At 32.0% G+C, this 15,627-nt stretch overlaps 1 protein-coding gene across 4 annotated transcripts; it reads right to left on the bottom strand.

Annotated features, from left to right (window-relative positions):
* Positions 1 to 695: 695 nt before the first annotated feature.
* Positions 696 to 14,985, bottom strand: LOC146725308 (proton-coupled zinc antiporter SLC30A2). Of its 4 annotated transcripts, XM_085480812.1 has the most exons (9): positions 7,487 to 8,096; positions 7,028 to 7,067; positions 4,423 to 4,607; positions 3,808 to 3,924; positions 3,539 to 3,687; positions 2,989 to 3,140; positions 2,411 to 2,621; positions 1,961 to 2,201; positions 696 to 1,625 (listed from the first exon to the last, which is right to left on the bottom strand). In XM_085480812.1, exons 1-9 carry the CDS (start codon positions 7,554 to 7,556, stop codon positions 1,480 to 1,482), a joined length of 1,311 nt encoding a protein of 436 aa, XP_085336938.1. In that variant the 5' UTR covers positions 7,557 to 8,096; the 3' UTR covers positions 696 to 1,479. The 4 variants fall into 4 exon arrangements, with proteins under 4 accessions (XP_085336938.1, XP_085336939.1, XP_085336942.1 ...); XM_085480813.1 differs by lacking the exons at positions 7,028 to 7,067; positions 7,487 to 8,096 and adding an exon at positions 14,723 to 14,985; XM_085480816.1 differs by lacking the exons at positions 7,028 to 7,067; positions 7,487 to 8,096 and adding an exon at positions 13,605 to 13,663.
* Positions 14,986 to 15,627: the final 642 nt, after the last annotated feature.

The raw sequence follows: 15,627 nt of genomic DNA, 5'->3' as shown, positions 1-15,627 counted from the left end.
CTAATTAAAATACAAAAATTATTTAAAAATAAATTAATTCAAATATTTATCGTGTAAATTTCTTTATAATTTTATCCTACGTACTTCTTATACATATATAGGATATAAAAAAAGATAATTTTAATTATCTGAAGACTACTTCACCATTGGAGATTTTAAGAGCATAGTTTTTTTAAAAATAGTGTTTCTTGTAAATGAAATTGCGCTTTATTTTAACCCGGCATTTTATTTTTTTAAATCTATTTACACAGTTAATATCTATTCAATCAATTTCCAAGCAATATTTTATAGATATATTTTACGTATACACATATACACTGATATGTAAAAATAATAATTGCAAGGAAAAATATTTTTGAAGGAATATCTTGTATTTTCTGAGATTCTTTTATATATTCTTTTTTTTAGAATTGTGAGGAATTTATTTCGTAAAAATTCTAGATTAGTTAAATCTAGATCAACTTGTGTGTCGTGTTTATAAATCCATTCATAATTTTAGTTTTATCTAATTTTCACCCACAGACAATATAAATAAGACAAACAAACAGAAACGAACAATTTAAAAAGATATATGTACGTTTCTTTAATGATTTTTAACAGAATCTTTTAATTGGCTAACAATAAGGTAAAAAAAAATATAGGAAAAGGGCAACGAATCAAATGGTGGCAGATGAACTAACGCAACACACGTGATATATCGGAGTATGAAAATTCATTTTATAAGTCGGTCGGATAATTCTGAAAATAAATTACAGATTTTCGAATAAATGTGTATGTGTTTACATTACTTATTGATATCAAATACAATTATATTAGATAAAATATCCTGCAACAATTACATAAATTTACGACATAGACAAGCACTCGTCTGTCTATACATATGTTGAATTATGCAATTAGAGAGTTTGGATATTTATTTAATATAATAAATCTCTTATTTCATCTATTTTTTTTTCTATTTTTATATGTACAACACGATTCTCGATGAATTAGTTACTGGTAACATTTACTGAAATATACAATTATTTTGAAACTATTAATATTAATCACAATATTTATCTTGGAAATAGCACGGTTGTTTGCAATGCGAGAAGCAATTATAATATTCGTTATTATTTTTGCTTCATCAATTGTATAATAATTGAGGGATACAACTTAACTTACTCATAAAACTACTTATAATTTATTTAAATCAAATAACAAAAAGACTATTAACATTTAAACGCAACACGCTGTATGACTGTTATTGACTGAATTCGTGTATTTGTTCACGAAGCTAAAAGTCCGAAACGAAAAAAGAAAAGAAAAATAATAAGAATTTAACGTAACACACGTATTTTGCTTCCGCGCATGAAACAATCTTATCGTCAATTGTATCTTTGTTCAATAAAGTGTGTCCTAACAATCACAAGACTTTTAAAATTATCTTCGATGCACGTTGCACATTACGATTGAGCCATGTACAATTACAACGGCGACTTACTGCGATAACGCTTTGCATTGTTTACAATTTTCCATTCGTTCATTAAATTCCTCTATCTGTAACGTCATCTCGAAGAATTTGTACTTGTCGTGGATATTTCGTGTGGCAGTGCGTAAGATGTTCTGGGGGCTCGTTCCAGGTTCTGCAAATAGAAGTGTCGCGTTATCCTAATGAGAGATAAATGCTACGAAATGATAAATAAAATTGACCCGAATAATACTCGTATTTGCATGCGGAATATTGTCAGAAAGAGCAAGAATTTATATAAATTTTGTCCTATGTCAGAAAATATAAAAACATTTAAATGTCTACTAAATGATCTCTCGAGAATGTAGATGCTAGGAGTCTAAAAATATAAGTTTCTAGCGTCCCCTAGCATGTACGTTATTTTTAGAGTCGAGAGTAATTGAGTTGCATAAGTGAACTGCATAAATAAGAACTATATATGTTGAATTATATTTTTGGGTAAGAGCGTACTTATAGCGAGATGCGCCGACAGAGCGGTTTTGTCGAGCGAAAGCGCCCAAATTCTAAGATTATGGACCTTAACGACTCCATCTATTTGCATAAACGTGCTTTCCACTTGGGAATACTCGAAACCCTTGGGAATTCCTTCCATCAGAACGTTAACAACATCCTTAATAATCGCTACGGTAGTGAGAATAACTAATATGGAGAAGAGGAACGTACATATAGGATCCACTATGATCCACGTTGGCTGAAATGTAAATTAGTGTTTCATAAAACAATATTTTAAGAGAAAAATGTACAGAAGTTAAATTTATCCATCGAATTATATAAATATATACCATTTAACTTTTCGTCATAAAAAAGAAACTTAAGAATTTTTTAATCTTTATGAAAAGAAAAAAATTATGCATATATATGTATAATTTGTAATGAATTACATAAATAAAAATTTGGCACCTTAAAGTAAATGATTAATGCAGCGATAAATACTCCCACACTTTGAATAAAATCGCCTAAAACGTGAATGAAGGCAGCGCGTACATTGATATTTTTTTTCGAATCTTCCCCTTTGAAATCATCATCGAGCACATTTTCCACGTCATTATTTCCTCCGTGGTCGTGTCCACCACCGTGACTATGGCCATGTTGATGCAACGACAGGCCCATTCTGCAATACCAAATTATTTACTGTATTTTTCTTCAAGGAGAGAAGATGAAAGTGCAATTTTGAAAATTTACAATCGGTACATTTAAGCATGAATTTGCTTATTTTTTTAAATTAAGTGGAACATAATATTAGCGATATTCTTAGAGCATAAATTTTTCATTAAAAAATAACAGATTTATAACTCTCGGACTGACATCATCGGCGGTTGCTTAGAGAATGATTCGATTGACGTTGCATTATGCGCATTATAATTCCAATTTTATCGAAATTTTGGAAACCAACGTATACGATCTTAAATACATATGAAAGATACTGCAAAACCGCAAAAAATATTAAATATTTTAGTCGTTAATAGGACATCACTAACACTAGATTTACCGCAACACCAACTGCAGACGTGATCAGCATTACCATAGCATCCAACTCAAAGTTTTTGTGGACGATTCTTTCGACCGCAAGGTATAATAAAATGCCAGTGACCACCCATATTAATAAGACTGAAGTTAACGCGCCGATAACCTGAATTAATATGCAAAAAAATTTATCATTTTTCATAATAATATATCTATTATTTTTGCAAAAAAAATATATATATATATATTATGCTACAGATTACAGAAGCGCATACCATGTGTAAATTTTTCTACATACATTAAATTTCTTTAATAATCCATTGTATATGTATTGAATACATTAAAATGATCACGACTCATTTTATTGCTAATCTCTATTTATGTATATTAATAATTTCATGTATTTATCGATTTCTATTTATTCATTACACATAATATTTTTTGAAACTAATTTTATTATGTATAAAAAATTATTATAATTCTATATAATATTATATACATATATAATATTAGTATGAATTTGTCAGTTTTTAATTAATATTTATGTGCAAAAACTATACTTACTTCTGCGCGATACCAACCGAAAGGCATTTTTCTGGTGGCTGGTCTACCCGCCACCCAAATCGAAAATAGAGATATCATAAATGAGGCAAAGTCAGTCAACAAATGTGCAGCATCAGTCGCTATCGCCAAACTATTCGATAATACTCCGCCTGAAGAGAGAAGATCGCGGGGTAAACGTCACGATTATATGTTTGCCTTGGTAAATACATTCTACAAAATATTCCTTTGCGCTTTGATAAAGACAATCGGGAATTTGGTTTTATAATTACCGATAATTTCTGCTATCATGAAAATAACGCACAGCACACTGGCGATCAACAACTTCTTTCGGGCCTTCTTGTCAATCTCCTCGTTCCTCTCTCTGTGACAATGATCCTCTGGGGTTACTGAAAATATAAAAAGAGAAAAAGAGACAGTGAGTAATATTTTAAAAAATGGTTAAAAATTTAAACTTATGCGTAATTAAATATCACAATTATTTTGCAGGATATATTATGCTACACATTTTAAAAGCGTGCATTATATAGATGCAAATTCTCTGCATATATTAATTTTCTTTAATACATGATTCATATATGTGATAAATATATTTAAATTATCTTAAAATAACTATTAATTTCAATACATATGCTTTATTCGATATACATTCAATTATCGCTAAACTTTTATCAGTTTAATTAATGTAAGCATAATTTTTCATGTAATTAAAATAATTTTTCAGCTTTTTTGAAGATTTTTCTTCTTTCTTTTTTATCAAAATGTCTAATTTTTTTAAATCTATATGTTTTAATAAATATTAATTATCATTACTTTTTTTATGTTTCTTGATTTTTTTGTAAATATATCGTTAATTATTTCTGATGTAAATTATACTTAAAACATACTAGGATTCTGCCGATAGTCCACAGCTGCATTTTCATCAACCGAGCTCTTCACTACTGTGCAACAGCCCGATAATTTTCCATGAACGCAAAAGATCACCTTCCGTGTCGATATTTCACTCTCCTCGTCTTCATTATTATTAGGCGGAATACTCGTTCCGTAACCATAAATCGCCTTGTCCTTGAATCTGTAACCCATTGTAAATTTTTATTTTATTCTACATTAAAATATCACTAAAAAATAAAAGGAAGAAGATTGGTTTTACAGAAAAAATATTTAACTTTGTCGTGTAAACGCGTCGCTTTAACGCTTTCAATTGGGAGATGAAACACCTTCGATTATAATTTCTTATTTATCAAAAAAATATTGTTACTTTCTTCCCAATCTTGTTCTCATCGCAAATTGTCTACTTTTTTCATATTATGTAACGAAAGAAAGTGATTACGTGTTTGTTGAATAATTGCATATAAATTGCTGCAATGATCCAGATATAAGGAAAAGTTAAATGTCCATATTAAGTCATTCTTCCTTAATAGATAGAAGTTTTATCCTTCAGCCATCATAGTTTTGTGTCATTTTATTTGAAATTAAATTTTTTCCCAATATACATCGAAATGATTTCGATGACAGAATTTATCAATCGACAAATTATTGACACTCACACAAATATCTTAATAATCTCTGATATTCCCCTCTTATATTTTCTCAGATAAAAGCTATACGCAGATACAACTCGTATTTGTGCTTGCTCTACGTGATAAAAAAATTATATAAATATTTGTACAAAAAAAAACAATCCATTTCCTGACCAAAATCTACAAAAATTGATTGAAAATCTGGGATTCTTGTGTACAACTTTATTAATTTAATTTATATAAGTCATTATAAGTTTTACTTTTAATTTTTTTATTAAAAAGGCAGGTTCGCGGAATGCACACAAGTATTTTTAATTATTTAATTATGAGAAAAAGACAGATAAAAAATGAATAAGTATCGGCATTGCGTCGATATCATGAATGTATTTTCATTGTATTTTAATTATACAACTAATTCCATAACGAATCTGATAGAAACATTTAAATGTATAATATTGTACAATAATGTATTGTTGACAACGTTATACACATGCTATATTTAATATCGTAACGTGACATTACGCACGGCTTACAGTTCTTATCGCGTTCTACAAAGTACCATTATCTATAAATTAGATATCAATACTGTTGTGTACATAAATACATGCATCTATTATACACACACATTTTTCTATCATTGACTGTGAGTCAATGATGACAAACGATGCCGTGTGCAAAATCACACGATTGAAAATTATTATCGATACGGATAGCTTCATGTTATTATGTATGTATTGTACATACTGCATCATTATATTGAAAAATACACGAAAAAATAAAATTTGAATTTCTCGTTTTTTCTGAAACAGAAATGCACACTTTTAATTTTTTAAATGAAATTATATAACGCAGAGCTACAGAATTCTAATTTAAATTTTATATAAAATACTATTATATGCATAATACGTAATGCGTAGTATACATTTATTGATCAACTAATAATGCGGAGCTTCTAAATATTGTATAGGATTGACCTGCGAATTATAATATTATAATTAATCATTCTACCTTGCAACAAAATTAAATTATTAAAGTACCAGAGTTATAATTTTGATCACATCGCGAATTACTAATTTCAATTTTTGCTCGCGACCTAATTCGAATAAAATCTGCGCAATGTTTGTATTCTTTTAAAGCGATAGCCTTGGTCTCCATGGAGGCCTATTCGATCTCGAGGCTCCGTCCTTCGGTTAGACGAACCAATTGCACCGTGACCAGATTTTTACGTGAATGCTTTTATCGTTAAATCGAAGTGACCTTAGAAGCCCTTGAATTCAAAAGAGATACGAGGACTCGCAACGAGATATTTATTTCGAGAGTCGCGAACGACATGTCTTGATAAAAATTTCTCTTGGAATATACACAAGTTCCATTCTTATCTTACACTTTTACGTTCGTTAATCAATGAGGAAGTGATGAACAGCCTTACAATTATACGGAAATTCTAGTATTCAATATCATTTTAAATAAAATGAATAAAAGAATAGTCTTGCACGGAATTCACTAATTTTCCAAGATTGTTTTATTATTTTGTCATTAACAACGAAATAATAAAGTTTCTTTTTCTCTCGCAGCAATTATTATATGCTGTAACAAAACCAATTAAAATTTTATTGTACAAATTAGTAGACGTTAGATGTTTATAAGAAAGCTTAATGTTATTAAAAATGTGCGAAATTTTTTTAACTTTTACTGAGATAATTATTTAATAAAATAATTTGTTATGTAATTATTAAAAATACAATATAATAATTAAAAATTTATTTAACAAAATAATATCTCTTCAAATTGTTCACTTGTAATTCTGTGTGATCGATCGATAATTTCCGGATTATCACTGTGAGCTCCTGGATAACCAGGTGTATCAGGTGAATTAAATCGACGATCAATTCGCTCCATCGTCGCCATCGTTATGCCATGTTAGTTTCGTATTAATTATACTGTAATAATACGAGAACAAAACAATACTTGCCGAGAGAGAATCGTTTTCATAGACGCCAACAAGATATTTCCTAGAAAATTGTTGATGAAGAATATGATATCAAGTTAATGTGTGATAGAGGTTTTATAAAACTATTAATTTTTTAATTAAAAAAATTTCCCAGTCTCTAAGAAAACTTAAAAAAATCTAAAAAAGGAAAATGTAGATAAGTGCAAAAATCTTAAAAGTTATGAAACAAGTTAGTCTTATATAAACAAAGAAATTCTAAAAAATCATTAATTTCCTAATTTAAAAAATTCCGCATCTAATGCAAACCTAAAAAATCTAAACCAGATAAATTTTAATTAAACTAAGATTGGCAACTGAATGCACTTAATGCAGAGAAAATCTTAAAATGGTCAAAATATGTTATTATTTAAGTTTAGAAGAAAAGAGTACTTTTTTCTAACTCCAGCTAATTACTTTCCACTTTATACTCCAGCTAATTACCTTGAAAAATTCGAGAAATGCAAATACGCTCGTTGCGGCGCCTATGATCGTCTAAGAATTGCATAATCATGCACGTGAATGCATCCTCCTCGCGACAAAATATAATCGTTGTAGCTGTAAAAATATCCGCTTCGCAAATGCCGTTGCTCGATACTTTGTTAACGTGAAATGAAACGCGTGTGTCGACTTAACTGAACTGAATGTGTGCGTTCAACAAAAATGAATTAGCTCATAAAATTAAAGCGGAACAGGTTCCACAGCTGGGTGCGCAACATAATACTTATAATCCACCCATAATTCTGATTCAACAATTTTGGATGAAAAATTTCTCAATAGTTTCAAGACGTAATATGCCCGATATAATACCGATAATTATCGATCCAAAAAATTTGTGTCACAATTTTACAGGTAGTACGATGCGCTCTGACGAGAAAGAGAAATCTTATCCGAGAACCGCGAACACGCGCACATTAAACCGCGATCGAGCTTTAAACGATCGTTCACTCTGTAATCTGATCGACAGCTGATCTCAGCGAGTCTTTAAAGAGGATAGTTCAGCAAAATTATCTGTTCATTTGATACCAGTGTCGAATTTGTCATGCGATTCGATTAAGTTAATAATTGTTGAATAGAAAAATATATTTTTATAAAAAATTATGTTGTTCTTTTATATATTTTTTTAAATATAAGTCTAAAAAAATATGTACCCTCTTTTTTTAATATAACTTTAGAAATGCATAGATACTAAATTAAATAAATACATAGAAAATCACATTCTTCGAACCGAATGTATAATCGCCTATTTAATGAATCTAATAGCATAGTTTTATTTTATTTCAAATTATTTAATAAATAAATGGACACAAATATAAATTCATTCATGTTTTATGCAGATTGTCGATTGTATGTATAAACGGGAAAAGACATGAATATCAAAAAGTATTTCAAGGCCACGTTTTAAAGGCTCACCGGCACCAAAAGCAATGTTTTCGGGTCACTCAAAACCGGTCTCGTTATTCCGATATTTCCGTCAATTTCATAGAAAATACTTTGTAAAAAATAACAACAAAGTGTAGAGAGATTACAAAATTACGTTCTTATTATCTTTGCAGAATAACGCTAATGCGTCGTTCCTAAGCTATATGTTTCACACATAGCATACCAAAATATAGAAACTTTATCTAAGTTCTGAGACATTAAAAAAATACGGATCTCCCGGGGAAATCAGAAAATGGAACAGCAAACAAATTTCACGAAAGTTAACGTCAGCAAAACGAGATGATCTGTCCTCGTCGACAATTTCCTTATCGGCATTTTTATTTTATAGGAGAAATTTTTACGCGGCGCGTAAACCAACCCGAAAAGAAATATATTACAACATATTAACCTCGTTTTAAACCAAATAAAATTTTATAAGTAAAAAATCGCACCAGACATAAATAAGCCTTCGGAGCTTTTTTACGCGCGAGAGAATTTATCCGAACACTCGACACCCAGATTGAACGGTGAGAAAGAACCGTATGTTTATTTCTTTTTTTTCCTGTTTTTATTAATCCTCGCTAAACTGGTCCCACGACCTCGAATGCGAACATTATGTTCGAGATCCTGTCGCGCGTGCGACAAAGTGAAGGGGAATCTCTAGCGGCCTTGTTGTTCGCGTAGAACTATATTGCATGCCACGCACAGCATAATTGCGGTAATTTTCGGCGATCAGCGCACCGGCACTTTCCGAGCGACTTGTTAATCCGCGAGAAGACGTTGCCCGAGGAAAGAGAAATCGAAGGGAGAAGCTTTCTCGTGTTGGCCGAGACGTCAACAGGTTGATCTCTCGTCGAATGACGATGACTCATTAACATGTCGTTGCTCCGTCTCGTGAGAATATATTTCTGATTAATCTCTCCCGGCGATAACGAAATGCTCTCCCATATATTTTTATCTGATTCTGTTCCAGCAAACTGCTGCGCAATATTGTATACTGTGATGTAACAATACTTGTCTACTTCGCAAATACAAATTTTCCAAGACCTAAGAGACAATAAAGCGTGTTACGATATTCTTGCGATGTTTTTGTTCGAAATTCGAAAACTAATCGATATCTCGAATTTTTTTTTTATACGAGACTCTCGCTTTGGAATGAGATAACTACTTGAAATTTTTCATTCGACGCTTATGAATCGTAGACAACGTGTTATCAATAAATTTCAATAACTAATGACACACTGGCAGACACGTAATTTTGCAAATTCCCCTCGCGTTATTTTCCAATAGATTCCAACTAGCTACTGATTATGTTTAATATATTTTCTATCTGCTATATATAATTTGTAGGAGAGAGTATCCTTGAGAGAATAAAATACCACCTTTAAAACTTATTTCAGCATCACTTTGCGAAACTTAAGATTAAAAGAATCGAAATGGGAATACGTGGGACGTATCTGAAGAATTTGATTGTACGATTAATTTTCTAAAAAAAACTGTACAATCGATTTCACATCACTCACAAAATTTTAGCAAATTTTTTTCAATTTTCTTCGATAAAAATTCCAAAAATTGATTCATGAACTACCTGAAGAACAATTGAACACGCGAGAAAACCACAGCAAATACAATCCAAATGGAGCGAAGTAAAATATAAAAATAAATCACATTTCAAAATTAATAATAAAGTCTCTCGAAAAAATCTCCCAATTTTTTCGCTTTTTTAGCGATCGTTTCGGTTTGCAGACGGCGTCTCTCACCTGTCACGCGTGGCAGCGAAATAACAAGGAGAATGGAGAATACACACAAGGAGGAACTCACAGTTTGATCTTCTCGTCGTCCATGATCGAAGGAGATGAAGAGACTGCGTGTCCTGCCAGCTCGCGATCGAACAATCGCGCGACGTCTTGTCACAATTTCTTCCTCGAACGATCGATTTGTCGAATCGCTCGTGAATACCAGGCACCAGAAAAAAAAAGAGAATAATGAGAAGAAGCGTAGGCGACGAGGAACGAAACGACGCTATAAGTCGCGTAATCAGCAAAGTCGTGTAACGTCGTTGTGTTGTAATTCCCCAGATCGTAAAGTCGCGAGTAGTGAACACGTGTCACTCGTCAAACGCGAACAACGAGAATCTGGCCACGGCATGTCCGGGTCTTTCGTTAGAAGAGGACCCACGTCCGGCTCGGGTCTGTTCGTTCGACAGATAAAACGATTAGCATCGAAAGGCCTCTCACTCCATCTCTCTCTCTTTCTTGTTCTTTTTCCTTCTCGATCCCTCTGCCTTTCCTCTCAGTTGGTCTGTCCTTATCGCTTCCTCCCACTCAATGATGCGTCCCTCTCTCGCTTCCTTTCTATCTTTGCTCTTTTTCTGTCTCTGTCTGCCTTTTTCTGTCTCCGTCCGACGAAGATATGTCTCGCCGAGACTTTGTCCCACACTTGAAATTCCAGTTATGGCGAATGCTTAGATGGCTTATAACGCTATAACTGCCTAAATCTCGTTTGGAAAAAATACTTGAACTCGAACATATCGCATACACATGGTTAAAAAAATTAGTTGCTCATTCTTTCTATTTACTCAATCAATTTGAAGTTTTTAAAAATAATCGCGAAGCTTGAAGAGGTAAGACACACTTATCCATTGATACATTTCGAAATGTCTTGGAATTTTATCTGAACATCATTTAGAGACGAATTGGATGCAGTTTGTTATAGATTATTCGTGTGATTATCGTTCATCTCTCTCGTTTTTAATAATAATTAACTATTTCTGATACTCGTCTCATCGCTCTCGCTCGAGAATCTCGAATTCTGGTAGCCCGGGTTCTTCAAGAAGTTGCTCCAATATCAACGATCGGTCAGTTACGCGTTCACGTTTCTTCACGATTCTTGAAAAAGAACAAGCTTCTCTTGAAGATCAGCGCTACATTTCTCTCTGGAAGAGCTGACCGATGATATATGCGCTAATCGTAAGACAAAAGGGAACTAATCCTATTTCTCAAACCCCGAGTAAACGAGACTAATCGGCGATCGCGCCACGGATCGCAGATCGAGACTGAACGAATGGCGAACGTGAAACGAGCGTGAAACATTCACCACGTAACTTTCTACGTTCAAAAAAAGAGGCACTGCCAGCGCACGTGCTACACGAACAACACGATTCAGAGATCGTAAATACGCGTGCTGTTTGCTCGAGGAAGTGGATCTCGAAGTGGAGTTTCTCCTGAATAGGATGCAACCGCGTTAAATTTTGACCGCGGATGCTCCGACTCGATTTCCGCAGACAGCTGATTTTACAATTTTTCGAATGAAACCAGACAAGAACGTCCAAGCATCGCCAACAATTTTTATCAATGACGATAAACTAATCTTATAAAGTCTTATCAAGTTACTCTTTTTTTGATGGGATGCAACTGCATTAAATTTTGACAGCGAATGCTCCGAATCAATCGAGCATTAGACAGCTGATTTAAAAATTCTCAAAATAAACGTCCAAGCATCGCCAACAATTTTTATCAATGACGATAAATTAATCTTATAAAAGTCGTATCAAGTCATTCTTTTTCTCCTGATGGGATGCAACCGCGTTAAATTTCTCCTGATAGGATGCAACCGCGTTAAATTTGACAGCGAATGTTCTGAATCGATCAGCGTGATCAATCTCTATATAGATAGCTGATTTAAAAATTTTCAAAACAAACACCTAAGCAATGTCAGCAATTTTTTTCAATAATAATAAACTGATAATAAAGTTTTATAAAGTTTCAGATAAAGATAATGCAGAAATTGAGATGGAAATTTTGGCAAGAATTTTATCAATAAAGATCTCAAAGATAAATTTTCAAGTTTTCAAAAAAACAATTATATGGAGAGAAAAACAAATTTGCATAAATTAACGAGCAGGAAAATACATAAAATTTAAATATAATACTTAAAAATATATATGCGCTTTATATAAATGTATCATGTTATTACGTACTACATGCAATTATAATTCTTTCTTTTTTTTAATATTAAATTATCAGTGTATCATCTGTATATTTATATATAAAAAAAGTTTAAAATAAAATTTTAATACAATTCTTTGTATATGTTCTCTCTTTTTACTAATAATTAGAATAAAACAAACTAAGAGAAATATAGCAAGACGTTAAATTAAAACAAATATAATAGAACTAAACATATCCTTTTAATATTTTAGTTATTTTGTATGAAAATTGTATTCTAGAGTATTCCGAAATTCGCGAATTAAATTACCATAGCAAGAATTCTCGAAAAACTATTTGCCATTTTTCATTTTAAACGATCTTTGTAATATGTAGCGTGTAACAATTTTTAAAATTGACCAATTACAGATTATGATCAATGTTTGTCCGTAAGTCGCGCGTCGATAATATTACCTTATGTTTATCTGCTTAATCTGTTTAATCTATAATTGGCCAATTTTTAACATGTTTACGCCACAAACTACTATTTGATAAAATGGCAAAAATTTTGTTTAATTTTTTGCGAGAATTTTTTTGCTATGGTATTTTATTTCGTGAATTTCGGAACATTCTGTATATGTGCATAATACATTTTCATGCTTTAAAAATTAAACAATCATAATTCCAAGTATGATAAGTAATATGAATATGAAATATTATAAAAATTATGCAATTCATTATGCATACTATTCGTATGCTGATGGTTTCACGTTACAATTGCTAAGTAATCGTACGTTATAAAATGGATCGGAACACCAGTGAAATAATTAGGTTTCGTGAAATAAACACTAAAGATATTTATAAATTATCTCTAATAAACTAGGTCTTGATATCGATAGCTTAAATACAATAGAGGCACAACAATCAATACAATGTAATGCGGAACTTTTGCTCACACATATGATCTATAAATTATTGAAAAATTTCTAAATAAACAAATTATACATTTTAAAATTGTGACATGTGATTATGCAATTGATATCATTGTTGGGTGTATTAATATAAACAAGTTTGAATTACATGTCGAAATAAAATTTAAATTTCACAAATAATATGAGGAAGTGAATGTGAAATTAACAATCTCTATTTAATTCTAAAGAATTTTTAAGAAAGAAAAAAAATATATATAAAAGTAATATATTGATATTATTTACTCATCGATAATGCAGCCTAACTCCATTTTCGTGGTAGCCGACATTCCGATCTGATGTTGAAATGAGAACTACCGGTTCCTGCTAGTGCGGCAATGTTTTGTAATTCTTTCGGCGGTATATCGCGAGATAGGGGTAGGGTTTCGTGTAACACAATTGGATACTTGGGGCTGCATTTTTACATTTATGCAAAAATGTGAAAAATGTCCACGTGTCAGTCACACAAAGAAGTAATTTACTAATGAATGACCTCTCCCTTCTCTTTGTCTCTCACAAACTAAGTATATAAATAATTTTGCAATAAAAACGCTGTAAATTATCACAGAATATCATTTATGATCGGTGTGGCCCTGAGTAATATGGATAATTTAGTGCGCACAATTTAAGATTTTTAAATATTTTTTACTACGTTTGTGTATTATGATTGTAATGTTAAATTATGATAGTAATGATTATAATGTTGATTAAAGATATATACATGAAATGATTGTAATATTAAATTCCTGACAATTGACCAACAAAAAATATTTTCTACTTTTCACGTTCTTATTTTTTACCTAGAAGTGTTTGGTCGATATTTCATAAATATTTTACAATAGAGTTACAATTAAAGATAAATTATTAGAGTATTATCAATAACAAATGTCGCAAGAAATACTTGATAAAAGTAAACAAATTTATTTTATAAATTTCCTGACTTTTTTCACAAAATTAAATTTCCAATTATTTTTAAACCATAGAAGAACCGATTTAAAAACATTTATGTATTGACATTTATGTATGACATTTATTTTCTCTTCTTTAGTTTTCTTTTTGACGCGCTATTAAAGAATGTTATTTAAGATGAATGTTTTTTACTTAAGAGTGTTATCTAGAAATATTATTTTATCTAACTTATTTGAATCGAACAAATATGTGTTAAACATTAATTTACCACGCAACATATTATTTAAAAAAATAACAAATATGCATATTACGCGCGAGACTCAAAAGTACTCTATAAACTCGATCGTCTGTTCATTGCGTTTTTCGGAGTCTGTCAAATGAGAAAAATTAAAACGGGATCCTTTTGTTGTACAATGATAATAACAACACAATACTATTATCGAAGCGTGACTTACTCATTAGCTTTGGTGTTCTGCTGGACAGTTTGCAAATTCACAGAGCTGTTTCCGTTGATGACAGAATTGTTCTCCATATCGCCCCGAAGTTACGAGGCAACTCGTCGACGAGAAGGAACGCGAACGATGTGGGCGCGCGGACAATTGACAGAGGCCAAGTCGAGACGAGCCAAGTCGATCAGCGACAAACTCGCGACAGCGCGGGAGTTACGATGCGTTGGGAGATGTCATTAGACGTGCGTGCGGCTTGGCTCTCTCTCCTGACGTGTTTACATATAAATATTATGAACGCGGGCAAGAGAGAGAGAGACGGTCGACGCGCGCGCAAGACACGATGATGACCCGGATCGGTGTGCGTTCGATTATCTTCTGTTCATTTAACAAAGGAGCTCCTCTGATTTGATGCAGACGATGCAAGAATGATCGATCCGCGTCGTTTCAATTTCACGCGTTCGTTAATCCAGAAAATCGGATGAAATATGACAGACATAGAAGCTCCCTTATCGCGAAAAAATTGATTTCTTTTCTGTCATCAGCAAGGCTTGATCTTCGATCGTAAATGATAAGAAATTAATTTCAAGCATCTATCGGATCGTTCACGATATGTTCAATTGGCTCCAGATTGACATGATCAAGATCGAGAATTATCGGGATTATCAACGGGAATGTTTTTCCAATTTCTTCGCTCGCTTCGCTCTGATTCGCTTCGTCGCCGCGATCAAAATAAGTCCTCTTGAGAGACACAATCGTCATTAGCATATGAAATGATCCGTGTCGAAAAATGTACGGTTTCGTAAAAACTCATTAATAATGAAAATCGAATATTTTCCATGATCAAATATTATTCGCACACAATGTATCTATCGATTTGAAAAACTTGACGGATTCAATTTTTTTCTTTTCCC

The sequence above is a fragment of the Nylanderia fulva genome, unplaced genomic scaffold, assembly GCF_048542155.1.
Source record: "Nylanderia fulva isolate GAGA-0341 unplaced genomic scaffold, ASM4854215v1 Scaffold1, whole genome shotgun sequence".
Classification (NCBI taxonomy): Eukaryota; Metazoa; Arthropoda; class Insecta; order Hymenoptera; family Formicidae; genus Nylanderia; species Nylanderia fulva.
The sequence above is the reverse complement of the archived record's forward strand: the minus strand, read 5'-3'. Positions and strand labels throughout refer to the sequence as shown.